This window comes from Cibotium barometz, chromosome 17, assembly GCF_041138505.1.
Source record: "Cibotium barometz isolate CiBa-2024 chromosome 17, ASM4113850v1, whole genome shotgun sequence".
NCBI lineage: Eukaryota > Viridiplantae > Streptophyta > Polypodiopsida > Cyatheales > Cibotiaceae > Cibotium > Cibotium barometz.
The window spans coordinates 13,104,307-13,132,259 of NC_141062.1; the positions used below are offsets into that span (position 1 = coordinate 13,104,307).

General features: G+C 44.5%; 1 protein-coding gene across 1 annotated transcript; it reads right to left on the bottom strand.

Moving 5' to 3' along the window:
* On the bottom strand, nt 1-27,953 carry LOC147629699 (SWI/SNF complex subunit SWI3C-like). The gene is made up of 7 exons (XM_086811240.1): nt 27,055-27,953; nt 25,084-26,306; nt 2,721-3,224; nt 2,518-2,612; nt 1,318-1,415; nt 1,025-1,227; nt 1-932 (listed from the first exon to the last, which is right to left on the bottom strand). Exons 1-7 carry the CDS (start codon nt 27,086-27,088, stop codon nt 573-575), a joined length of 2,517 nt encoding a protein of 838 aa, XP_086667366.1. The 5' UTR covers nt 27,089-27,953; the 3' UTR covers nt 1-572.

Here is a 27,953-nt window from a genome sequence, read left to right on the forward strand (position 1 = left end):
TTATTTAACAATTATAATTCTTCTTTAACCCATGTATGCAGAGGATTAGACAAGCTAGGATGGGTGTCTTCCTAAGATGGGAGATTTATCTTGTATAAATAATACTCTTAAACCCCATCAGACTGTTTAAAATCAAAGCAAATTGATTGGAGCCCAGCAATGAGTCTGCCCACATTACAAACAAAGACCAATTTGACTCTTGTTGATTAGCAAATGCTTTCCTCACTTTAATACCTCCCATTTAATCTTACTGGAGAAGTACTTCATCAGCATACGTGAAACTCATCATCCAAATCAAGAACTTATCCTGATGCACTGCTGTGTAAAATCTACCTGGCAACATACACGGAACCCATCATCATCGGCATCAAAGGATGACTGCCCTGCATTGTCATCATCATTGGCACCGAAGGATTACTGCCCTGCTTTGCCATCTCTTGTATTTGCATAATTCACCAGGTGAAAATATGTGGAAATTTCTTCACCATGCAAAGAGGGCACATCATTCTCTGCTGAATATGAGTTCTTTTGAAGCAAAAGTGAAATCACACCAGGCATTATGCTAAATTCCATCAAGATGGTGGCTTGACCACAGAGGCGGAGACCGGCATCGCCATACTGCTCGTGTACAAGGTAGGCCTAAGCATATGGGGAGGATGAACTGCTCCTGACAGCATAGCAGCTCCCATTGGCATGATGGCAGGAGGAATTCCTGACCCAGAGAGAGGACCTGTCGGTCTCATATTCAAGGGATTCAGGTTCCCTGGCACTGGCATCTGAGGAGTGAGAGCTGTAGGACCTAGGCGGGTGCTCATGAAGCGTATTTGCTCCATGAAAAGACGCTGTCTGTTCCTTTCCATCTGCTCACACTCTTTTTCAAGGACAGAATCAATGTCTCCGAGTTGCTTCAGTTTGACAGTGAGCTTTTTCAGCTGCTAATAGACAGCATGGTTTAGTAGAACATCCAATGTCAGCAATAGAGAGGCAATGATGCTGCTTCTCCTAAAACCATTAAATGTCATACCTGATTGTCAACGACAATTGCTGCCAACCGCTGCACCTCACGCTCCTCTTGATCAGCAAGCAGTTTTCCCTTCATTGCAGCCATAGCCAATGCAGCAGACATTATTTTTCTCATCAATTCCTTGGAAAGATGAAGTTGGTGGCTGTCAGTGGGTACACGATGCAGGGCTTCCAGATTGCTCTTTTCTCTTGCACTGTCTTTATCTAGGAAAAGACAAAATTATTGCCATTTAATGTATGCAACATGAAAACCAAGAACAGCAGCTTCAGCAAAAGTGTAGATGAGAAAACCACCTGTGCCATTGTCTGCATTTGTTGTCGTTTCAGAAGACATGTCCTTAGAACCTGTAGAGTTTGCAGTGCTGTTCTGATCCTGCTTACCTGCCGCCACCCTGCAACGTTCCAACAAAGACCAAACTCTCTCTCTCCTTCCCCCTCTCTCTCTCTCTCTCTCTGTCTGTCTCTCTCTCTCAGAGGTGCACTAGCTGCTTAGATGCCCAGTCTACTGTGAGATACAAGAAGTTCCCACTGCCTGTTCAGGGAGGATTTTGGTCTGCTGTCCACATGATGCACTACAGAGACCAGAGATGCATTGGCCATTTGATGTGGCACCACCAAGAGACTCACTCTGCTGAGGTTGCAGACAGGGACACAAGTCCAGTGTGATACTCAGAAGACAGCTATTACTGAATTCTTCAGCACCAGTCAGCACTCCGGGGGTACAGCAAGCTCATGGGAGCCCCACTCGACCCTAGCAGGAGAGTACCCTCCACACCCAACAGGAACTGACCATCTGCACACGTGGAGTCCTCCAAGAGGGAGCACAGATTCTTCAGAGAGCCAGATACACTCGAGCCCCAAGGTCTGGACCCTCATCCAGACAGCTCCAGATCAGAGATATACTCCACCGCCATAGAGCGGGCTGAGACACTGCCACGAAAGGTTGACATTGATGCTACTTGCTTGGTCCTTGATGAGGATCCTATATGATGGGATGGGCTACTCTCATTGTTCATTGTACATGCAGGGCTCTCTTAGTACATGGGCCTGTTTTTTGGACACTCAGCTCTTTTACTTTCATGTTTTTTTGGCATTCTCAGTCTACACATGTACTACACTTTGGTCTCACATACCCTTTGGAGTAGATGTTAATAGATCTCTCTTTCTTTCTCTTGATGAGGGACGACCTCCAGAAGCACAGGATTTTTCACCACATGATGTGGACATAGATAGTAGGTGTTCTGTATATGGTGATGGCACATGACTCCCCATCAAGGCCTTCTGTATATGTAGAAGCAACTATGTATGCAGCATGATTTGTTCTGCTTGGAAGCATCTTGTTTACTTAAGGACGTGTTTTCTTTTCACAATCCGAACTTTCAGTACTACTTTCGGTCTCATAGAACCTTTGTGTCTTTTGCAGACCTCCTCCCTCCCTCTTTCCTTAACAATCAATAAAAAGGCGTATGGTGGAAATGAGAGTTTCATGCTTACTGGGTGGTCTGGAGTTCTTCTGAAAGGCTTGAAAGTGCAGCATGGGCAGCAACTGCAGCCACCCGAGGTCCCACAGTGGTTGCTAAAAACGCCACCTACAAGATCGCAAGAGAATGAAATGCCCTATTAATGATTTAGGTGCTGCTCATTGCTTGCTAGAGAAAATTACCACTGAAGATCAAGGTAGGGTACAGAAGACATACCAAAGACATCACCGGATTGCTTGCCCCTTCAAACACCACGTGAGCTTCAGGTTCGCCTTGCAACTCACCAGGAGTTGTGGCCCCCATGATCTGCTCGGGCTTTTCTGATCCTGTTGGTACTCTGGCTTCTAGGTCGATTAGAGTAGTCGAATGTTCTTGTGAAATTATTGGTTGGTGAGAATCAGTTTGTCTAGTTCTTACTCTTCTAAATGACTTTGGTACTTCCATATCTTCAAAAAATCTGTCTTCAATAGACAAGCCGATAAAGTACGAAATGCACTGGGCCTTGGACTTGGTTCCCACAAAATCCGAGATTTCTGTCCAATTGTCACCATGGATCTCCAAGGCTTCTAGCAGCATCAGGGTCTCCTGGTCACTCCAATTGGCATTATCATAAAATTCTGCCACCTTGGGGTAGCCATCTAAAGGAACAAAATCTGCTGTTGTCATTCCAATGCCAAGCTTCCCATTACCATAACAGTCAGAACATACAGTGTAATCTGCCTGTCAAAATCATGGAAATTATTTAGTATATTATGTTTCTAGATCATTTGGCTTACACCAACATGTAGAGAACAGCTCTACATGTAAACCTACAAGGCAAGACTATAGACTGACAAAATCCTACAAGCTAAGCATGAGACGTTTGCAAGCATATATTTCTAATAAAAATATGTGAAGACCCTACCCACCAGAGGTGGCAACTCCACTTCCACACACACCACATGCCCAACAAGGGTGCTTTTTATTAGAGGGAGAGGGAGAAGGAGGAGGGGTTGGTTTAAATTCCACACCATTAAATTTATAGGGAGGAACCATACCAGCATGAAAAGATAGCAGAAACAGATAAAGCCAGACCAAAAAGCGGCCAAAAGCAAGATATCAGGACCACAAACTGCACATCGAAGCAAAATCATGGAAATTGGAAGACCAACAAGCAAAGGTGTAACATGCGGAAGCTTACAAACGAGGATTATACTTTGATAAATACTTTCAGCCCTTCTCTCTTTATATTATGGTTATAGAGGAGAAGAGAATAGAAGAAAAATTCAGCCATCCACCTCTTCACTTTTCACTGCCGTCCAAGCTGTAAACAGCCATCGAACCACGAACTGCTGCTGGAAATGCCAGTGGAGGCAAAAAACGCAGCCAATTGTAGCTTGCCCCTTACGCCTAGCCAAAAACTTTGCAGCAGGGACAGCCCATAGAAGAAACACTGATGTGCAAGACACTTCAGAGAAGAAAAAATGCAACCACCTGTTGAAAAACGCAGCAGCACTTCTTGCCCCAAAAAAAACGCAGATGAGGGCGTCGCCTAGAGGTGGAGAGCCAGGAGCTAGATATTTTATACCATTTGAAAGTGTGCATAGGCGGAAGCAATCACAATAGACAAAGGAGAGAGAGTCAAAGAGAGGGGAAGTAGGCAATGATCAAGTTCTATTATCATAGCAAAGAAGTTACAAGGGGTAGTACAGCCAGCAGATGGGCGTGACAATATGCGCTGGGATTCAATGATTAAACAAGGGAAAGGAGATCTTTATATAGGAGGGCAGGAGAGTTGGCCGACTTGCTCCATGAACCTGGCCGACTGTAAATCAGCCCACGACTAGCATAAAACATGAGATAAAATTCCCAACCCAATACAAGCACCTGTTCCCACACATAGAGATGCACATATTTTAACACTCTTTATCTCTTTTATATTATGGTTATAGAGAAGAAAAGAGAATAGTTCTTAACGATGTATAGCACAATGTAGAGAAGATAAGAGAGAGAGAGAGAGAGAGAGAGAGAGAGAGAGAGAGAGAGACGAAAGAAATACACAGTACTAGGTCCCGAATACCCTCTGAAAGGCCCCCACCACGTATGGTGCATTTGCTTTATTGAATGAGTACAATGAACAATTTCTGGCTGTAAATAGCCAGGACTGAATTGACTTGGATGTCTTCCCTTGGCTGAGATAACTCTCAGCCTGAAGATTTTATCCCTTGATCTACACTTTCCACCTTGATTGGCTCCTTTTCTTGGCTAGTCTTGAGCCCTTGGACTTCAGCACTTGCACAGATATGAGATGATTATGCCGAATTGCTGCCCATTGCTTATATAGGCCCTCCTATGCTGGTTGGTTTTCTCATAAGGCTGTCGGCATGTTTTATTAGCTCCATTTGCATTAAATGATGAGCGCTTGTTTCATATGAGGCATCATGGAATCTCCCAATGCTGGCCGACAGCCCTCCTACTGACCGATAGCCTTCTTGCTGGCCAACAAGGCTTCATGGAATCTCCCAATGCTGGCCCAAGTGCCTAAGGAGTGTCTAAGACTTGCATCTATTGTACATATATGGCCACATGGCTACCAAGTGCAGGATGCACGTGACAAAAGGTTTATCCCAAGACAAAAGCTGGTTAGGTGCAAGAAATGTGCTAAGTGAATGGGCCAAGATATTGTTTTGTAGGAAGAAGTTCATCTTAAAAGATGGAAAAAAATGATAAAGCAAGACAAGAGAGTACCTAAAACAAGAGCCCAAGCCTAAGGTCAAACATAGCAAATTGAAGAAAAGGTGACACCAATTAGACCAACAGAAGAAACCAATGAGGAATTCTGCAGCATAATACGTTTTTGCATCAACATGTTCTAGATGGTGTTTAGGGCTGAAAGAAGACTCCCAGAGCTTCCGCATGTTACACTGGTATCAAAGCCTACTTCAAGTGCAAAGATTCAGCAAAGAAACCAGAATTTTTTCTTGCTCGTGTGGTTGGTTTCAGATGCCGGTGGACTACCCCTTTCGGAGTGACTCCTGTCCCTCGAAGGACGGTTGGTTTTCAGCCTCCGGACGTCTCCCACACAGATAGTGGATGGTCAGATTGCGCTCCGGAAAGGAAGTGCGTTTTCCTGCTATGGCGAGCTTCAATGACGCAGATGATGCGAGCAATCGCAGACCAGACAACCAAGTTGGACGAGCAGAAGGCGCAGATCTTGGCTCTAGAAGAGCGTACCTGTTCTCCAGCGTCACGTTTTCCATCTCCTCCTCCCTCTCCTTCCATATCCCAGATTCCAGATCCTCGACACAGGGACCCTCTCACGGGGTCACGACTGCAGCCGAGCTTTTTGCTTGAGTTGCAGATGCGTGCATTGGAGATCCGACAACGTGAAGACGAAGCCATGCGACGCGTGGAACACGAGCGTTGCCTAGCAACTTTGGACGCCAGATTGACACCGGCGGCAACCCTCGAATCATTTTCCCGATAAAATAAATTTCAGTAAGTATAATGGTAAACTCGATCCCACAACTCTTTATTCATGGTTACATCAGTTTGAAGCTTACTTTGCCGCAGTTAGAAAGACGGATACTGACAAAGTGATCTTAGCCAGTTGGTACCTGGAAGGTGAAGCCATTCCTTGGTGGACTCAGTGGACTCATGCCCACACCAAATTAGGTATGGCAACTTATGTGTGGGACGAGTTTGTCCGCAACCTTAAGCAGCGGTTTCTACCGCCCCACTACCTTGAGCGACTCGAAGACGAGTTCAGGGGAGCGCGTCAGAACGCGCAACCAGTCCTTCAGTTTGCCAATAGAATTTCGACCTTATGTTTGCAATTAGGCTTATCTGATTCAAACAAGAAAGGGCAATTTTTGTATGGCCTTGACACGCAAATCCAATGGGAGGTGCGTATGTTTAGACCAGCCACCTTTGAAGATGCACTCTTGCTTGCGCAGAGTGCAGAAATGAAGCATAATAGTGGCAAGCCCAAGACTTCCCAGCCAGCTTCTCCCAAGGCTACCGCCTCGGGAGACAAAGGCCAGAACCAGACGGGGTCTTCCCCAGGACAGAGCCCGAGAGCCTCTGGCTCCAAGAACTCGAACAATGCGTCTAAGCTTACTCCAGACCAGAAAGCGGAGGCAGGCAAGACAGGTGGCAAGTTGAGTGCTGAGGAGCTTTCTCAGTACAGGGAGGAGGGTAGATGTTTCTTTTGTCATACAAAAGGACATACTTCTCGGGATTGTCCTAAGAAGCCTCCAAAGCCCGCCGCCGCTGCCTCCACAGCTTCCGTGGTGAGCTCAGCTCCCACACAAACCCCAGTGGCTGCCCCTAGTTCTTCAAACCCCGGTGCTTCAGTTGGAGCAATTATTAGCCGAGAGCTCGAAGATAAGCAGAAGGGCGCCCCTGACCAGGAGTATGACCGCAACAAATTGCTCAAGTCCTTTGGCTACATAGGTGACCAGAGAGTCGTCTTGTTTGACAGTGACAGCACGGAGGATGTGGTCACGGAACAGGCCGCTAGGCGTGCCCATTTCGACCTGACTTCGGTGGACAAACAGGTTGAGGGTTTTAGCACAGGCATGACAACGAGCGTCAAGTATGAAGCTCTAGGTGCTAAGTTAGTTATTTAGGGCATAGGATTTGTGCGTGATTTTATGGTTGCCCCTCTTGTAGGAGCAGACATAATTTTGGGCATTCAGTGGTTTCACAAGTTTCTTCCTAATGTAAAGCGGGACAAGCACATATTCGAGATCAATCGGAATGTGTCAAACGCCCCAGTGACCATTAAGTGTGAGCCAAGAATTCCTAACTTTCCGCTCATAAGCCACTTGCAGGCTAAGCGAGCAGTCAGGAAAGGCGCACAGTGTGCGATGATATACATCCAGACAGCCCAGACGGTGGCCAGTGTTTCCGAGAAGTACTCGGCTCTCCATGAAAAGTTCCAGAAGATTTTTCTTTGGGACAGCCTCCCTTCCCAGCTCCCCCCGTCCAAACCGGAGGACCACAAGATTGACCTCCTCCCAGGCTCGGAACCCCCGAGCAAGTTTTCGTATCGCCTTTCCAAGGCAATGGAATCGGAGTTGGACCGCCAACTCCAAGAATTGTCGCAATCTGGCTTCATCCGCCCCAGCGTGTCGCCATTTGCAGCCCCGATCTTATTTGTCAAGAAGATAGATCGGTCTTCCCGTTTGTGTGTCGATTATTGTGCACTCAATAAGCTGACTATCAAGAGTAGATTCCCGATGCCTCGAATTGATTATATTCTCGAGAGGTTGAATGGAGCAAAGGTGTTCTCGAAACTTGATTTAAAGAGTGGGTACTGTGACACGAAGTTGGGGTTTGGACTTCGGTCACTTCTTAGAATCAAAACACACTTGTATGAAACCTCACAGCCTCCTCACCTCCCTTTCTCTCCCTAGGTTAAGATAAAGATATACACATCGAAGGTGAGATCATAATTCATGGAAGGAAAGATAAAAGACTCCGGAGAAGCAAGAATTTCTGCCAATCTTGCAGCTCCAAACAAAAGGGCGATTCTTTGTTGGAAGAAAATCTTCCGACTCAGGATTATGTGAACGGAAACATACGGGGAATATTGGTAAGGTTCATCCGTTCGAATTGGGCGATTTGGACGGAACATATTAAAGAAAATGAATATAGCAATCACTTACAAGAGGATAATACACATGGGGTTTGCCTTTTGATAAGAGATTAGGAGAAATTAATCATGATTAAGAAGAAATAATGGCCAAAAGTCTATAAAAACAGAGATACACAGAGAATTACAGTTTTAAATCCATATAGGCTGTGCAAGAGAGGATTACATAGATGCGTAGAGCTTGAAGAGAGCTTCGCGTCTATATAAAAACTTTCAAAAACGGGCAACCGAGCGAAAAGTTATGAGCATTTTACTACAAGACTATAAAACTGTCAAAATTCTGATACACAAAGAATTGCAGTTTTAAATCCATATAGGCTGTGCAAGAGAGGATTAGATAGATGCGTAGAGCTTGAAGAGAGCTTCGCGCCTATATAAAAACTTTCAAAAACGGACAACCGAGTGAAAAGTTATGAGCATTTTACTACAAGACTATAAAACTGCCAAAATTCGCCTAAAAGTTAGCAAATTTGGGAGAAATTCTGATCATCAATGAAGTAAGGGATTAAGAAATTAGTTACATGAGTGGAAAGAGCATATAAAGAGCTTCCTAGCCATATGATCAATTTAAGAAACCAACACCCGAGTGATGAGTAATTACCGGTTGAAAATTGGGTATTAGACCACAAAAACTGCACTTCCCTCTCTTTGTATGAAACCTCAATTTTCACATAGCCTCTTGCCTTTCATCTCCTTCATGATTCAAGCTAGAGGGTAAGGGTTAACATTGCTCAGCGGACAATCGTAAAGATTTACCTATGATCCCCAAAGTCTTTCCACATGCTCATTACCGCTAAAACCATTGGTACCTCCAAGGAAGGGCGGCAATAAGGCAAGGGCTACCTTGAGAAGTCACAGGCCCACCAAGATAATAACTCCTTATCCCACTTATCATGAATCATCAAAGAGGTCCAAAATTGGATTAAGCATGAGGAGCTAATGCTAAATGAGACATTCACATGTAAAGAGAGTGTTTGAATAGGGGTTTGAAAGATAAGAGAATGGCAATGACACAAAATGCTCAATTGAGGAGGCTCATTCCTTGATTTGAAAGGGAGAGGAGGGCTCCTTTTATAGGTGGAGAATCACCCTCTCTTCCATTGTTACAAATTACAACATAAAAATCTTCAACCCTTCAATGACATAAGAGTAGATGTCACCATCAATTGTCCTCTTAGACTAAGTCTTTATTGATTATTAAATTGAAGACTTTTTGACTTTGAGAGTGTTATGAGATAATAGCCAAGTCTAAGTGGCATGTAGGTGGAGATCCCATTTACACATGGCGGAATTCTCCTCTTCCATGTAGGCCTTCTAGAAGAATCTTTCCCAATTATGCACCTACACACACTCCTCCACATGCCTTCCACACTCCCCAACTTATAGCCTTATGGTGAATACCATATTAATAATACAATAAAAATCCATGTGAGCATGAAGGCCCACTTTTATTTTCCACATCACTAGCCTATCTACCATACCAAAGTATTTATCAAGCATACTTGTGGCATTTACAATGTGTGCACCCTAAATCAAGTAAAACCATTATATTTGAAGATAGAATACTGTTATCGGGGTAGCCGTCAAGCCGCCACATCACCACGCCGTTATTCCATTGTGGGCGCCGCAATCTTCTTGGACAAGCTTCCACCTTATTACCATTGAGAAACCATCAAAATATGCACAAAATTGATAATGAAAGATATCAATTTTTCACGTCACATCTTTCCTCCCCCCCAGCAGATCCTCCATGCTTGTCTTGGGGGTCTGCTGGCCATGGTGCTCGAGGGTAAAATATCTGATATAGCCTTTGGAAATTCCCTACCCTTGGCCCATACCTCTTTTCCTCCTGGATCAAATAAAACTATCCCCTCAGCCCCACATTGCCTGGAAGGACTAAAGGCTCCATCAAAATGCATAGTGAAAGCAGTTGGTGGTGTCTCCAAATCTTCATATACTTCTTCCTTTGCTCTTGTTCCTTCTTCCTCTTCCTTCCTGGTAAGCAAATCTGCAAGAGAGGCCCTAGTGGTGTTTTCTGTAATAAAAGTGAAAGAGAATTCTTGAAGCTCACAAATCCACTTTGCAAACTTCCCTCCTGCAGGATTGGGTTTGCGGACCAAGAATTGTAAATAAGGTTGAGATGTGAGGAAGAAAAAAGGGCGAGGTAACAAGTATGACCTGAACTTCTTTACTGCAAAAACAAGAGACAAACTACCTTTCTCCATTTCACCATACCTCTCCTCGGCATCAGTGAGTTGTCGGCTTGCATAATACACTGGTTGCATACGCCCTTGCTCTCCCTTTTGCAAGAGTATAGCACCCACTGAATGTGATGAGACACTTGGGTTTACATAAAAGTCCTCCCCCCACCTAGGAGGCTGCACAATTGGACTTTGACTCATGCATTCCTTGAGCAAACAAAAAGATTGAATTTGATCGGGCCCCCATTGAAAAGAAACATTCTTCTTTGTCAACAGATTTATAGGATACATCTTCTCAGAGAACATGTCAACAAAGCGTTGGTAATACTTTGTTTTACCCAAAATCCTCCTTATCTCCCTTACATTGGTAGGTGGTGGGAGGGTCACAATTGCCTGCACCTTCTCAGGATCCATCTCTATGCCTTCTTTTGAGATAACATGTCCCAAGAGAACCACCTTCCTTCGTGCCAAGCGGCATTTTCCAGGATTAAGACACCTTTTTGCATCATCAATACTTTGCAAGGCCAACCTCAACTTTTCCAAGTGATCCACGCGGCTTGAATAAATGCAAAAATCATCTAGAAAGACCCTTATAAACTTTCCCAAGTAAGGTGCAAATACCTGACTCATGAAGCGTTGAAAAGTTGCTGATGCATTGGTCAAGCCAAATGGCATCACCCTATAGGCATATACTCCCCAAGGGGTGATAAATGAGGTTTTCCTTTGATCTTCTTCACAAATTCGGATTTGAAAGTATCCAGAGTATCCATCACACACTGAATACAACTCATGACCTACAACTTGATTCAAAATCTCATCCCGAAAGGGTAGAGGATAATAATCCCTCTTTGTGCATGCATTCAGAGGGCGAAAGTCCACACACACACGCCATTTTCCACCATTTTTGGAAGTGACTACAACTGGGAAAATCCACTCTGAATTCTCTACTGAAAAAATAAATCCAGCTTCAAGCAAATTAGTTACCTCCTTCTTAAGCACCTCCGCTTGCACTACTCCCAAACGCCTTAGCCGCTATACCACTGGCTTACTTTGGGGCTTGAGATCAATCTTGTGCTCTACTAGAATAACTTGGCGTACTTGTGAGTAGCTATTTGCAAAAAGGTTAGGAAATCCATCCAACATTTTTAAGTAATTCTCCCTTTCAGTATCTGCTATGGACTCATCAAGAAGAAGTTCATTCTGTTGGTAAAGACTAGTAAGGTCCACATCTCCTTTCTTGCACATAGTTGAAGAAGCTTCTCCTTCCAAGGCTCCATTGTCTTCAGCATCCCCTCGATCCCTTCCCAGGGAAAGACTAAATGCAACTCCCTCCACCTCCCCTTCTGAGATGGAATCCTCGGAGCTACCACTTGTCTCTTCTTCCTCGGATGACTCTGACTCTGAACTTTCGGAAGTTGAAGGTTCACCTCTTACCACTTTCTTGCGACGACTCTTGATGTTGTAGTGAACCTTCTTATTCTCACCTTGTAGAATAAGATCACCTGTCTCCCACTTTTGAATTGCCTTCACTTGGCGAAGCCATGGCCTACCCAATATCAATGGGTAAGCCCTAGCATCAGGCTTTGTAGGAATGACCTGAAAAGTTGTAGGCACAGAAATACTACATACATCCACTCCCAAATTCCTGACAATTCCTAAGGTTTTCACCTTGGTATTATCAGCAAGTTTGATGCGATAGGGAGAGTTGGTAGAAAACAACTTTAAATCAGCATCTTTCATTGTTTTTTCACTCATGACATTGATTGACACACCTCCATCAATGTATGCATTAGAAATTGTTTGCCCCTCAATGATGACATCAATCACAGGCACATTATCTCCTACATCAATATCCACCTTTTGAACCATAGGAGTCCCATTATCCCTCTTCTTCTTTTTCTTAGATTCCCTTGTGCTAGCCAGCTTACCCCATTCCTTTCTGAGCTTGGGAGAGAGTGCCAAAAGCTGTCCAAATGTGATTTGTGCCGTTTTCTCCCTAAGATCTGTCAAGAGGTCATAACTAAGAGATCCTTGTCCAAGAGGAAAATCAGATTGTCTAATTTTTCTCCTAGACGACTTCTTCTTCTTCTTATTTTTCTCCTCTTCTTCAGATTTATCTTCTTGTCCTTCTTCTTCCTGACTCCTAGTTTTACGACCCCTTTTTGCCATTAATGGCATCAAAGTTTCCTCTTCTTCTTCTGAGCATGTTTCCTCTAAAAGTGCCAAACTTTTATTCTCTCTTTTCCTCAATTTTGAACACTCAGTACGATAGTGCCCCTTCTCTTGACATTCATAGCATGTGACACTACTTCTATCCCTAGGTTTATCCTCAGCTCGTGGAACCCTAGGTGGCCTTGCATTGACTAAGTGTAACTTCAAATCAGCAAATTCTGCCATAAGTTGTGCAATGTTATGATCCAAGGATGGAGCTTGTACCTGAGATGTTGAGGCTATCTCTACTCGTGGTGGGGTTGGCACACTCGGAGAAGATTGGAATGTGGACTCAATATGAAGAGTGGCCTCCTTCTTCAAAGCAATACGAAGAGCCTCTTTAAAACTAGTGGGATCTTTGCTAAGAACTTTTCCATGTAAGCGGGGATCCAAAGCCCTGATAAACTTGCTCATCTTAAGGTGCTCCATTGCTAAAGAACTCTTTGAATCTCCCATAGAAGGTGAAGAAGAAGAAGCAACAACATGTAAAGCTGCTTGTTGATATTTGATGAATAAGGCTTCATACCTCACTGAAAGGCAGAAACTGACTCTCCATCCTTTTGGAAAATTTGATTCAATTGCAATAGTAAAGCATTTGGCGACTCCACTGTCCCAAATCTCTCCTTCATTGCTTTGGTCAACCTTTCCCAATCATTCTTGGACTCCTCTGGCAAAGCCTCATGCCAAGTTAAGGCCACACCCTCCAAGAAATCTGGGAGTATTTCGGCCCTCTCCTTCATAGACCAACCCGTCAAGCGGCATGCTCGGTTAAACTCTCGCAGATAACTCCCCGGGTCTTCTCCTTCCGATCCTTGGAACACCGGAATCTTGAACATCTTGCACCAAAAGATGAGTAGCAACAAGAAAAATTTGCTTATTTCAAAATAACTTTCCTTTGATCATGCGGGCCTTGAGGTTAAAATAGAATAATTCTAAGTAAAACCTGCCCGCCGTCTCCACCAAAAGACGTGACACGAAGTTGGGGTTTGGACTTCGGTCACTTCTTAGAATCAAAACACACTTGTATGAAACCTCACAGCCTCCTCACCTCCCTTTCTCTCCCTAGGTTAAGATAAAGATATACACATCCAAGGTGAGATCATAATTCATGGAAGGAAAGATGAAAGGCTCCGAAGAAGCAAGAATTTCTACCAGTCTTGTAGCTCCAAACGAAAGGGCGATTCTTTGTTGGAAGAAAATCTTCCGACTCAGGATTATGTGAACGGAAACATACGAGGAATATTGGTAAGGTTCATCCGTTCGAATTGGGCGATTTGGACGGAACATATTAAAGAAAATGAATATAGCAATCACTTACAAGAGGATAAGACACATGGGGTTTGCCTTTTGATAAGAGATTAAGAGGAATTAATCATGATTAAGAAGAAATAATGGCCAAAAGTCTATAAAAACAGAGATACACAGAGAATTGCAATTTTAAATCCATATAGGCTGTGCAAGAGAGGATTACATAGATGCGTAGAGCTTGAAGAGAGCTTCGCGTCTATATAAAAACTTTCAAAAACGGACAACCGAGCGAAAAGTTATGAGCATTTTACTACAAGACTATAAAACTGCCAAAATTCTGATACACAGAGAATTGCAGTTTTAAATCCATGTAGGCTGTGCAAGAGAGGATTAGATAGATGCGTAGAGCTTGAAGAGAGCTTCGCGCCTATATAAAAACTTTCAAAAACGGACAACCGAGTGAAAAGTTATGAGCATTTTACTACAAGACTATAAAACTGCCAAAATTCGCCTAAAAGTTAGCAAATTTGGGAGAAATTCTGATCATCAATGAAGTAAGGGATTAAGAAATTAGTTACATGAGTGGAAAGAGTATATAAAGAGCTTCCTAGCCATATGATCAATTTAAGAAACCAACACCCGAGTAATGAGTAATTACCGGTTGAAAATTGGGTATTAGACCACAAAAACTGCACTTCCCTCTCTTTGTATGAAACCTCAATTTTCACATAGTCTCTTGCCTTATCATGAATCATCAAAAAGGTCCAAAATTGGGTTAAGCATGAGAAGCTAATGCTAAATGAGACATTCACATGTAAAGAGAGTGTTTGAATAGGGGTTTGAAAGATAAGAGAATGGCAATGACACAAAATGCTCAATTGAGGAGGCTCATTCCTTGATTTGAAAGGGAGAGGAGGGCTCCTTTTATAGGTGGAGAATCACCCTCTCTTCCATTGTTACAAATTACAACATAAAAATCTTCAACCCTTCCATTAGGATAGATGTCACCATCAATTGTCCTCTTAGGCTAAGTCTTCTATTGATTATTAAATTGAAGACTTTTTGACTTTGAGAGTGTTATGAGATAATAGCCAAGTCTAAGTGGCATGTAGGTGAAGATCCCATTTACACATGGCAGAATTCTCCTCTTCCATGTAGGCCTTCTAGAAGAATCTTTCCCAATTATGCACCTACACACACTCCTCCACATGCCTTCCACACTCCCCAACTTGTAGCCTTATGGTGAATACCATATTAATAATACAATAAAAATCCATGTGAGCATGAAGGCCCACTTTTATTTTCCACATCACTAGCCTATCTACCATACCAAAGTATTTATCAAGCATACTTGTGGCATTTACAATGTGTGCACCCTAAATCAAGTAAAACCATTATATTTGAAGATAGAATGCTGTTATCGGGGTAGCCGCCAAGCCGCCGCATCACCACGCCGTTATTCCATTGTGGGCGCCGCAATCTTCTTGGACAAGCTTCCACCTTATTACCATTGAGAAACCATCAAAATATGCACAAAATTGACAATGAAAGATATCAATTTTTCATGTCACAGTACCACCAAGTGCGGATTGTGGAGGGGGACATCCCCGAGACAGCCTTCCGTACGGAACGGGCCCACTATGAATTTGTGGTCATGCCATTTGGATTAACGAACGCCCCAGCTACATTTAACCGCATGATGATGCGTGTTTTCCGGAATTTGATTGGAAAGTGTGTTCATATTTCTGGACGACATACTAGTATTTTCAGCTACGGTTGAGCAGCATGACATTGACGTGGAGAATGTTCTTAAGTTGCTGGAAAGCCACGAGCTCTACGTCAATGAAAAGAAGTCGGAATTTTATTTGTTCCAGGTGCATTACTTGGGATACATAATAAGTGCAGAAGGCATTCGACCTGATCCGGCTAAAGTGGCTGAGATTGTCCATTGGGAAATACCTCAGACAACCTATGACATCAGATCCTTTGTGGGTATATGCCAGGCATACTCCACCCACATAGACAAGTTTTCTGATCTCTCGGCGGATCTCACCAATCTGCTAAAGGGTGTGAAGACAAGAAGGCAAAAGATTCGAATGACTCCACGAGCGTTGGAGGCATTCAAGAACCTCAAGGTGGCTTTATCAGAAGCGCCTTGTTTAGCACTTGCCTCATGGGACGAGCCATTTCAGGTGATCACCGTTGCAAGTAACATCACAATTGGAGGTGTATTGCAACAAAATGGTCATCCATTAGCTTACATGTCTCATAAGTTATTGCCCGCAGAGAAAAACTATTCAGTCTATGATCGTGAACTCCTAGAAGTTATACAGGCCTTGAAACATTGGAAACATTTTCTGTATAACCGTGACTTTGAGGTTCGCACTGACCATCAGGCATTACGCTGGATTCAGACAATGCCAAGTGCACAGTGGAGTGATCGACAACACCGCTGGAGTCAGATATTCCAGCAATTCGGTGGTATGATTGAGTACCTTATCCAATGGCCGATGCTTTGTGCAGGAAGGGACAAGTGACTACGATTCAAACCACTAGACTCAATCTTATTGGTACAGGACTAGATGAAGCACACGTACACGGATTTCGAGGAATTCGGTACACAGTGGGAACAGGCATTGGATGCCACAGGACCATGCCACTTTCTGATACGCGATGGTTGGCTTTTCTACAAAGGCCGACTGTGTGTCATGAAGTCGTTCAGGGCGGCTCTTCTCCATGATGCCCATGACGCCATTACAGGTGGTCATAGGGGCATGAATTCGACTGTGGAGAAATTGGAACGACAATATTATTGGCCAAAGATGAGACGAGATGTGTTTACATATGTACAACGCTGTGATATTCGTCAAAAGGTGAAAGCTCCTTGTGGAAAGAAGATAGGGTTGTTACAACCCTTGCCAATTCCTGAGGGTCCTTTCCAAGATATTTCGATGGACTTTGTCACGAATTTGCCTCCCAGTCTGAGTAAGCATAATACGCAGTGCTTAACTATTGTTGACAGATTTAGCAAATATGTTATGCTTATTTCTTGTAGGGCCAATGTGACCGCCGAGGATGTTGCCCAGTTGTTTATTCGGCATTGGCACCCGATTGGCGGGATTCCTAGGACCATAGTGTCAGACCGAGATGCCAAGTTTACCAGTCATTTTTGGAGGGCATTGTTTGATAACTTTGGTACTAAATTGAATTTTTCCAATGCATCACCCACAGAAGGACGGCCAGGCAGAGATATACAACCAATTGGCCTTTGATGTGCTGAAGTGTTATATCCACGATCAGCAAGGTAAGTGGGAATCTTATTTGCCTTTAGTTCAAGCTGTTTTGAATGATTCTTTTTCTTCAACTATTGGCAGGACTCCATATGAGGCAGCGTTTGGCAGACCTTTCCAGTCGTTGTTGATCAGGACCTCGTCTTCAGTACTTGAAGAGCGAGCAGAGTGACGGAGTCTTACCAGGAGATTTTAGAGTCAGTAAAAGACAAAAGCGCAAGAGGCCTACACTCATCAAATAAAGACCGAAGGGATATGAAGTTTTCGGAAGGGGATTGGGTTTATCTTCGGATTATGAAGCAAAGGTTGTAACAGGTGGGCAAGCGATGCCCAAAGTTGTCTTTCAAGAGCTTCGGATCTTTCCCCATCAAGAAGAAGATAAATGAGGTGTCTATGCAGTTAAAGTTACCTTCGAGTTGGACTATGCACGATGTGTTTCACGTTAGTTGGTTAAAGCCATACGCAGGTCCAATCCCTTCAGAAGTCAAAGACGAGGCGGAACCAGATATTAAGTTATGGTTCCGGAACAGATCCTCCTGCACCGTTTCAAGCATGGCTCAGGCCGAAGACAAAGACAGTTCCTCACGAAGTTTCAGGACCGAGGGACCCATGAAGCGGTATGGCTTGACAAAGAGTTTTTTGAAGACTATCCGGCGTTATTGACGGATTATTTGGAGGAGGCTATGCAGCTTCCGTCAAGTTAGGCAGAAGGGGATGTCACGTGCATCCCGCACTTGGATGCCACATCAACATTTCTGTACAGAAGGTGCAGGACCTGGGTTGGTAAACTGGTCCCATGTGAGCCCAGTCCGGGACGAGTCAACCAGGGATCCATCCCAGTCGTCCGAGGTCAGGTATGCATTGTCCTGCACAGGAGTCCAAGGTCAAGTGTGCATTGTCCTGCACATGAAACAATGCCAGTCCGCGTTGTGAGTCTCCCTCTGGAATGATGATAGTGATTATGTGTATCTGGTATGGTACCAGACGCCAGATCATTGTGTAGTTAGTTAGGGTTTGCTTTTAGACAAGGGGCCAGCCCATAGGGCTACCCTAGGTCTTTGTGTGGGCATGGGGATAGTGTGAAACCACCCCCATGAGGGCCAGGAAGGCCCTGGCTGAACCCACCAGCCATGGAAGGGCTGTAGGACAGCCCTAGGGGCATGCCAGGGGCAGCCGACAGTTCATGCAGCATTTATATGGCTGTAGGGCAAGTATGGGGCAGCCCATACAGGCTGCCCAGTCCCCAAACTGATTGCAAAACAGTGCCCAGCCCCTTGTTTTCAAACGCCTAGTGTCTAGCCATCAAGGGAAATGATGCACAGATTTTATGTGATTTATTCAGCATTTAATGCTGATTTTACAGTCATGGACAGAATTTATGCTGGCCGCCTGGAATAAGAACTGGCCGACTACTGTTTATAGGTTAGTATAAATAGGTGAGAGCTCAAGTCATTGTGTTATCTCATATTTCACCAAGAGCCAAGGCAAACAAGGGCTAGACAAGCCAAGGAGTTGCTAAAGCAAAGGGGTGAAAGACTGCAGGTCAAGGGCAGAGATTTCTCAGCCAAGAAAAGTCAAGATTTCAGTATTTTCTTTTCAGATTCACATCATTCTAATAAAGCAAATACACCATCCGTGGTGGGGGGCCTACAGAGGGTATTTGGGACCCAATACTGTGTCCTCTCCATCTCTCCCTCTCTCTTCCTATTTTTTGCGCATCTTCATTCAGTTTTGTGCGTTAATTCCGTCGTGAAAAGTGTGCTGATTTCAGAGCATTGAAGTTACCGATCTTCTCTGAAGCTTCCGCATGTTACATTGGTATCGGAGCTGTGACATGTGGGAGAATTGACCGTCGTAAACACAACCTTAGGCTAACTAAACTGCACTTAATGATGCTTAAGAAAAAACAGATAGTGTTCAATGCTTAACTAAACTGCACTTAATGATGCTTAAGAAAAAACAGAGTGTCAATGCAATGCAATGCAGCTATATTAGATGAATGGGTTACAATGAGATCTAAATAAATCTATGATGTTGTCCTAGATGAAGATCCTTCTCGGGATGAGATGGATGTGGTGAATGCTGATGCTGAGGACTGTTCCCTGCTCCAATGCTGAGGTCCACCCTTCGATGCCAGCTTCCCTCTATGTAGGAGATAGGAATGATGACTTATATGCTGAATATGCTGCCTATATGCTGGATGAACTGCTGTCCCACTGACTTTCCCTTGTCTCCTAAGAAGGAAATGCTGAAGGGATGGCTTGGAACTGATGCTGATGCTCTCCTTGTTGCCTAGGAAGGAAACGCTGAGGAGATGGATGCTCAATGCGTTGCTGAACTGATATGATGGACTGAACTGGATGATGATGCGCTGAACTGAGATGGATGATCTATGCGCTGAACCGAGATGAGATGTTGTACGCTGAAACGCTGATATCTGATGGACTGAATGGATGCGCCTCTATTTATATGTGTGAAAGATGCTGGTCGGCTAGCCTTGCTGCAGTCGGCCAGCTCCCGGATGCTCACAACTGGCCATAAATGCCATAAATGCTTGTCGGTTGGTCATAAAATGCTGTCGGCTGGTGCAAATGCGTTGTCGGTTGATGCTAACAGCCCCGACCTGATGCACATGAATGCCTTATATGCTCATGATGACTAAAGTGCTGATGTTGGTGCTGAAACACCCCCATAAACATGCTCATGCTGATACATGCCTGAATAATCCTTAAATGTCCTGATTAATGCTTGATGATGCCATGCCACTTGTACACCTGATGGGTGTGCACGTGACACTCCCCTCTGCTAAACTGTTGCTAGGTGGTATGCCTGGCAACCTTTCGACTCCTCTGGTGATCCTTCTCCACTGAACCCACTGCCCCCTTCTGACTTCTTCTGTCGGGATTGAGGTCGACTGTAGGAGTTGAATCCTTTGAGCCAAAGACTTGCCTGTTGCGGGAACTTAATGGCAAATGCTGCTAAAACTGCTTGGAAATACTTGGGTCACCCCTGACCTGTCTGTGGAATCCTTTCACCTACCATCTCCGTCGTTCCTGAAACTCTAAACCTCCTGAGGCAATGTTGGAGCCAACTTCCGTCTTCTTCTGTGGAAGAGAACCCCCTGCTGCTGCCAGTTGAAGCCCAAAACTTATGTACTCCTTTGATGATGGATGTCATTCTTCCCCAAAGAAAACATGTATGCCTTGCAAATGCAAGACTAACTACTAAGATGTCTGCTATGCAAGCCATGTGCAACCCTATATGCTATGCAAGAATGCAGATGGATGGGTTACTAATGCATACCTAAGGGAAAATCCCTAAGGATGGCATGTAAGATTTTGAGAACTGGGTTTATCTATGCGGAAGCGATTATCATGATGTCTGACTGAATGACTGATGGAATGAATGACTGAATGACTGAATTATCTAAGGCTGATTACCCTGTAACGCTCTGATACCAATGTGACATGTGGGAGAATTGACCGTCGTAAACACAACCTTAGGCTAACTAAACTGCACTTAATGATGCTTAAGAAAAGACAGATAGTGTCAATGCAATGCAATGCAGCTATATTAGATGAATGGGTTACAATGAGATCTAAATAGATCTATGATGTTGTCCTAGATGAAGATCCTTCTCGGGATGAGATGGATGTGGTGAATGCTGATGCTGAGGATTGTTCCCTGCTCCGATGCTGAGGTCCACCCTTCGATGCCGGCTTCCCTCTATGTAGGAGATAGGAATGATGACTTATATGCTGAATATGCTGCCTATATGCTGGATGAACTGCTGTCCCATTGACTTTCCCTTGTCTCCTGAGAAGGAAACGCTGAAGGGATGGCTTGGAACTGATGCGATGCTCAACTGATGCTGATGCTCTCCTTGTTGCCTGGGAAGGGAACGCTAAGGAGATGGATGCTCAATGCGTTGCTGAAGTGATATGATGGACTGAACTGGATGATGATGCGCTGAACTGAGATGGATGATCTATGTGCTGAACTGAGATGAGATGCTGTATGCTGAAACGCTGATATCTGATGGACTGAATGGATGCGCCTCTATTTATGTGTGAAAGATGCTGGTCGGCTAGCCTTGCTGCAGTCGGCCAGCTCCTGGATGCTCACGACTGGCCATAAATGCCATAAATGCTTGTCGGTTGGTCATAAAATGCTATCGACTGGTGCAAATGCGCTGTCAGTTAATGCTAACAACCCCGACCTGATGCACATGAATGCCTTATATGCTCATGATGACTAAAGTACTGATGTTGGTGCTGAAACACCCCCATATACATGCTCATGCTGATACATGCCTGAATAATCCTTAAATATCCTGATTAATGCTTGATGATGCCATGCCACTTGTACACCTAATGGGTGTGCACGTGACGAGCATCAAGCTCAGCAAAGCTAAACACTGATTCAGTCCCATATGATAGTGTACAGGTCCAAGGTACAGGAAAGTACGCGGATACGAAGCCCAAGGCAAGGAACACAAGAACGGGAAGAGCTCCCAGGAGGTTTGTTGGTGGTGTTCCACAAAGGGGATGGCAGTCCTGTGAGCCAGATAGGTTCTCGAGCAACGGTCCCAAGGGGTGATGTGAGAGTGCCAGACTCATTTCTCAAGAATGAAGACCAAGACAGTGTTCAGAGTCAGGGCAAGAATGGATTGGGGACTGGATGGAGCAGATGCATAGATCTTATTCAAAGTCAGAGTGGTTTTGAAGACTAGGCCGGGTTTTTAGAGAAAAGGGTTGCCAGGGATGGATGGATGACAGAGGGACTCCCGAAACAGAATGGGATGATGACAGTCATCCAAGAAAAAAGTGGAATCCCGTCATCAAGTTTAGCATAGGGGGATGTCATGTGCAAGAACTACCATGGACATTCTCAGAAGATAATTCAGAAGGGGCAGCCAGAAAAAGAGCATTAGAACCAGAAGTTGGAGCATGTTGTGCAGAAGTGGCAAGGTGGACTAGGAGAAGAACATGAAAAGGATGTTGTCGGCTGCTTGAAGTGGTCTGTCGGCTGAACCAGAAGAAGGTCGACTGCACCAAGACAAGGCGGCTGAAAAACGCATCAATGATGGATTTTATGTCCAGTCAGCTGGCCGACAGCAGTCGGCCAGTTCTCCAAGTGTTCAAAAGGGCCTATAAATAGCACATGAGCTCATTGAGTAGATCATTCATTCCCTTATGGAATGGGTCCTAGTTTAGGACAGATTTTGGTGTTTACCACCTTTTATGTAAGGCAGCCTATGGCTGTAGATTAGGGTACCTTTTTGTACCGTATGAATATACTGAATTTCCAGCATCTCTCTCTCTCTCTACTCTCCCTTCTGTCTGCGTTTTTGCATCAGCATGTTCTAGACGGTGTTTAGGGCTGAAAGAAGACTCCCAAAGCTTCCGCATGTTACACTTGCACAAACTTCAAAGCACTTACAAAGGCTCCTCTCTACACTACACAAAGAGTGTAGGACCTTGTTTATATAGAGAACCAAGAGGAAAACGTGTGAGCTCCCTAGATTGGCTCTACCATCCCCTAACTATCTCACCAGTCTCACCATAAAGTGACTCCTACATCAAGGGAACCACCTGTGAGGGCAAAAAAACGAAAGGACTAGATGTACGAGAGATCAGAGCAAAACAACACAGCATGAAATATCTATATATAATGGTGAGTGAACATATGTACAAGAGCCCTCTAATGTGAGGTGACTCTGAGTAGAAAGACCAATGCAGAAGCAGAAATGATGTCAAAGCTGAAGCACGGTCGATGACGAAGGCTCGCATCGATGTGAGGCAAAGCACTCCTAGAGATGGTCAGTGTCGAAGGCTCGCATCAATGGAAGTAGAGGCACTCTAAGGTGGTAGTGGCAACGGAAGATGAGGTGATGCAGGCTCTAGTGACAAGGGTGTTGTTGTACCTGAGGTGGTAGATGAAGAGCAAAGAGGTCCCGAGAGGTGGTGGTGGTGGTGCAGGCTCTGATGACAAGGGTGCTGCAATACTTGAAGGGTGCAGGCTCATGACAAGGGTGCTGCGTACTTGAGAGGTGCAAGCTCTGGTGACAAGGGTGCTGCGTACCTAAGGGGTGGTGAGGAGCAGAGAGGGCTGCGTCCCGAGTGGTGCAAGCTTTGGTGACACGGGTGCTGCGTACCTCATGTGGTAAGGAGCAGAGCGGCTGCCATCCTGAGTGGTGCAAGCTCTAGTGACACGGGTGCTGCATACCTGAAGTGATGTCGATGGTGAAGATACATAGAGAGTGGACTACCGACCCGATGGTGTGATGTAGGAGAGAGTGGGCTGCTATCCCGATGGTGAGAGCTGAGGCAAAAATGCTGAAGTGCTCTATGTATAGCAGAGGGGGCTGCTGTCTCATGAGCTGTGGAGAAAACGTTGATGTGCTGATGTGAGCACTGATGATCTGCTGATGATAAACGCTGATGTAAGCACTGATGGTGTGCTGATGTAAACGCTGAAGATAAGCGCTGATGTGAACGCTGAAGGTAGCAAAGAGGACTGCTGTCCCACGGTGTGGCCTGTAGCAGAGAGTGGGCTGCTGTCCCGATGTGTGGCCAGATATAAAACGCTGATGTGCTGACCTGAAGAGCCGATGAAGATGAGGCAGATGATGTGCAGTCCCCAGCAGCAGCAACAGCACCAAAAGTGGTACCGGATATGACAATGAAGTGGTACACCGTGGTGAATAATGAGGCAAGGCTATATATACATGGGGGGACTGCTGGTCAGTCAGCCTAAAGGCTGTCGGCCAGCAGCAAAGACATAAAATCCCTAAATAAAACCAAAAATCCCAGAAAAAATCCCCTTTTTAGGGCTGGGAAAAATACTGTTTTCACACACCACCTGGTAATTAGAGACCAAATGACCTTAGGATATCTATCCCTAAGGTGCACACAATATTTATCCACTAAGGACTAAAGCTAATGGATGCTAGATCACACAAATCTCAACACCCTCTCTTAATCAAGCATCCATACCACGCAGGGTGTGCTTGGATCAGATCTACCACTAAGGAAAAACAATTCACTAAGATATCACTAAGATAAAAATGCCCCACAGGCTATAAAATGTCATGCAAATGTAATATCACCAACAAATGTAACATGCTACCACTCATGATTATTTGAAGAAGTCCACAAAGGTCTTGAATAGGAGCATGTTGCCACCCATGCCATCTTCAAGAGAAAACCATCACAAAGAAGCCACAAAGAAGTCACCAAGTCGACGTAGACACCACCAAGGTAGTTATCATGAATGAAGTCCCATCTAGCACATAGGAATGGAACCACCACCAAGATTTGATCTCCATCAAGAAGTCGATGAAGTTCACCACCACGAAGGATCATGATCTCCCATGATCTCCCAGAGAGACCATAAGGAAGCATCACCAAGAATCTCAACAAAGGAGATGTCCATAGTACATGTGCTCACATAGAGGATGTACCACAAAGGTAACATAGAAATAACCACGAAGTAGAACTCACAAGGTATGCAAGTGACCTCCATCTCACACATTATTGATTACACAGGATGTCCATGTGGCACCCTCGCACAACAAGTGCACGTGACATGGTGGCCCTCTTTATTGTTAAGGAGTGTTGGCCTAGGTTTATAGGAATGTTCACCCTTCAAGTTAAAACAAAAGAGGAATCATCTCCCTTTACCCATAAAAACCATAGTTGATGCAGTTTAGATGGCATGTCAAGTCCAACACGGAAAGGCCCCTCTTTGGTTTTTAATGTTAAATTTGAAGTATTTAGATATAAAGTCAAAGAGACAATTGAGCTGTCTTTAAGGACGTAAAAGTGTATTGGAAACTCCTAATCGTGTGATCATTACAATCACATTTTTTAAAGACTCCATAACCTAAAATTGGAAACACTTATAATCTCTTAATCCAATAAAAATTCAGCAATCAGAAACAATGCCAGCAACAAATCAATTTCAAAGGAATAGCAAATAAAAGGTACCTGCTTCTCGCAATAGAAGTAGCGTTGGGAACAGTCTCCAGCACATGCACTGCAGGAGGTTCCTGAAGTACCACTCAAAGCTGTGCCACTTGCTTCCTTGACCACATTCTCAGCCATAACACTCAAAGGTTCTTCGTCAAATGCTAAATTTTTCAAAGCCATAGCAGGAGCTTGCAAGGCTTCATACCGGTATAAGCATTCCAATGGGGTTAGAGAAAGCTGTGATGTTCTCAGAACACCTGACTCATCCTCTGTGAGATAAACTGGAACCTTTGTAGGGTATTTGAATCCGTCCATCTCTGAGTTCAGTTCGGCTTGGTAATTTACAAGACCCCATTGAATCAAGAACTCCAAGATATGTCCCAATTCTTTGTCACCAAGATTACTTACTCCTCTTATGTTGAGGAGGCTGATGGGTGTCTGAGGATTTAGTCTGTATTTCATTATTATAGCATTCCTCACCTGCATGAAGGTTTCCAGAGACTCCAATTTGGACTTTCCATAGAAAAATTGAGGCATAGCCTGCCTTTCCAGCTTGTGAATGCGATCCCATGCAAACCAACCTGCATGTGAGGGGATGATAGCAACATTGTGGCCTTTACATGGTTGAGGATCGGGCCTTGTCCATGATGTAAATGGGTACACTTGCTGGCGGACAGTGGCATCAATGGAAGCCCGCATAATAAAATCACTTTGACACAAGTCATCTGGGGTAGACATTGCCCACCCAGGACCTGCAACGCTGGAAGGGACGACAGAGATGACCTGTAGTTGGCCATGGGAGATATTCTCCAGTGCAATGGCAGAGCTCCTGAGCCTAATAGACCTGGTATCATCATCTTCCACTCTACCCTTTTGATCTCTCTGAATAAGAGCAGCTATGGAGGCATGGTGGTTCCCTAGCCGCTGCTTGATAACCAGAGCTGACAGCTGCTCAGATCTTTCTGGCAAAACTTCTGGCAGTCCTGCTGATACAGGGAAAACTTTGGGCGACTCTCCAGAAAGGGGAGAGTCTTCTCTGAAGATCTTCTTTGAGACAAGTGATGAAGTGGGCAATGGGTTCTTTCGCTTGAATCCCCCTGCTTTGCCATCTTCTTCAGATTCCGAATATGTTTGCTGCTGAAGTGCGATGGTTTGCTGCTCTGGAGAGTAAGGGTTTTGGTTCTGACTTGCTGTTGAAACAGGCAGCAGCTCCCTGCGTGGCTTTAGCTTGATCTTAAGAGCTGGAAATCATGGAGAATTTTGTAAGTGAACTTCAGGGCATGGCCAGATTTACTAAGAAAATACATAGAAAGAAAACAGGTGGTGAGAAAAACCCTAATCCACAACTAATCAGGCTGCCTTAAACCCTAACTTGGGCCGCCCAACCCGTAATCTGGCAGTCAGTTGCCTACCTCCTGCCGCCCAAGAAACCCTAACATGCCAACAAGGTGCTTCTAAAAAACCAATCAGGTGACCAATCCATGCCGCCCACGAAACCCTAACCTGTCAAAATGGTGCACATTTCAAGGTGCCCAGAAAATCCTAATGGTTTCCCCAATTCTTGATGTCTAGCAGGTAGGAGCCCAGTCTATGCAGCAGAAAACCCTAATTTTGCAGTACACCAGAAACCCGACCTCCGCCCAGAAACCCTCATCTAGCAGTACACCAGATTTCACATAGAAAAACGTGATTGATCTATCCTATGCCTTTCCTTGTTCAGGCCAACTCCAACCAAAAAAGGGGGGGTGCTTAGAAGTCTCTTTTCTTGGGAAAAAAAAAAGCCTCGTTAAGGCGCAGGTTTTTACGCAAAAGATGCCGAAACACAAGACAGGAAGCATACCCGTGGTAACACATACCACAAGATTGCAGCAGTACAACACAGCAAAAGGAAGGGGCTCAAATGGAGGGTTTGACTTGACCACGGGGAGATAGAGAGAGGAGGGTGAAGGTAGTAAATTAAAGAAGAGAGAGAATGGTCTATCGACTTACCAGGAGGATTGGCCCCAGCAGAGCGTGCTGCCATAGCTACGTGGCTGTGTCCTGCCACACACCGCACCCACAACACAACACAGCACCCAACACACCCAAAAAACAAAAAACCCAAAAGCCCTTACTAAGCTCTGCTGATGGTGTTACTGCCCACTCCTCATTTCATCAGATCCACCACCCTGTTTTGCTATCTCCTCCTCCTCCTTCAGACCAGCCACAACTACAGAGAAGACATATTTCTACTCAAAACACCTGCCCTCGTAGCCTCACCAATCCAGCCGACCCCTTTGCCCAAACACCCACTTTGAAGATATGTTCGGACTCTGCACGTCTACAATGTTGTATGGCAAATTCATGTCTCTTCTATATGCTGGCTGTGATGTAACTTGAATCAGAAATATGGGTCTCTCCTATCCGCATCCCCTGTCTGCATGCAGCGCTACCATCTGCACATATGATTTTGAAGCCCATGGGTGTCCTGTGTATATCCACAGAGACATAGATGGTACCCAACAGACAGTCATGGTTGAGGGGTCGTTGAATTAAAATAAACTTATTAGAGAAACGTCTCACAGAGGATTTTGCAAGCTTAATTTCTGCTCAAATCCAGGAGATTTGAGGCTAACTAGGTCTTGGCCAAACGTGATTATGAGCTCAAAATATTGCCTAAGATGCGATTAAGGCTAAAAAATTTAATGAAGGCCTCAACATGAAACATTTTTGGATGAGGCTAGCTGCCAAAAGCCTGCCAGAGTTCGGAAAAAAGACGGGTTCACTTCATTCTAGAGCCAAGCCTGCTAAACATTTGAAAAATTCGCCTCATCTTTAGAGGATGAGAAAAAATGTTTCATCGAATTTTTCTAAAAATAGTAGGAGTTGGATGAAAATATGAAGAACAT

What these genes read in the sequence shown, in the direction of transcription:
- LOC147629699 (XM_086811240.1), bottom strand. Translation starts at nt 27,088, where the DNA reads ATGGCAGCACGCTCTGCTGGGGCCAATCCTCCTG. An exon ending in GAAGAACTCCAGACCACCCA is followed by an intron (nt 1,416 to 2,517) that starts GTAAGCATGAAA and finishes GGAACGTTGCAG; the next exon opens with GGTGGCGGCAGGTAAGCAGG. An exon ending in CAATTGTCGTTGACAATCAG is followed by an intron (nt 933 to 1,024) that starts GTATGACATTTA and finishes GTCTATTAGCAG; the next exon opens with CTGAAAAAGCTCACTGTCAA.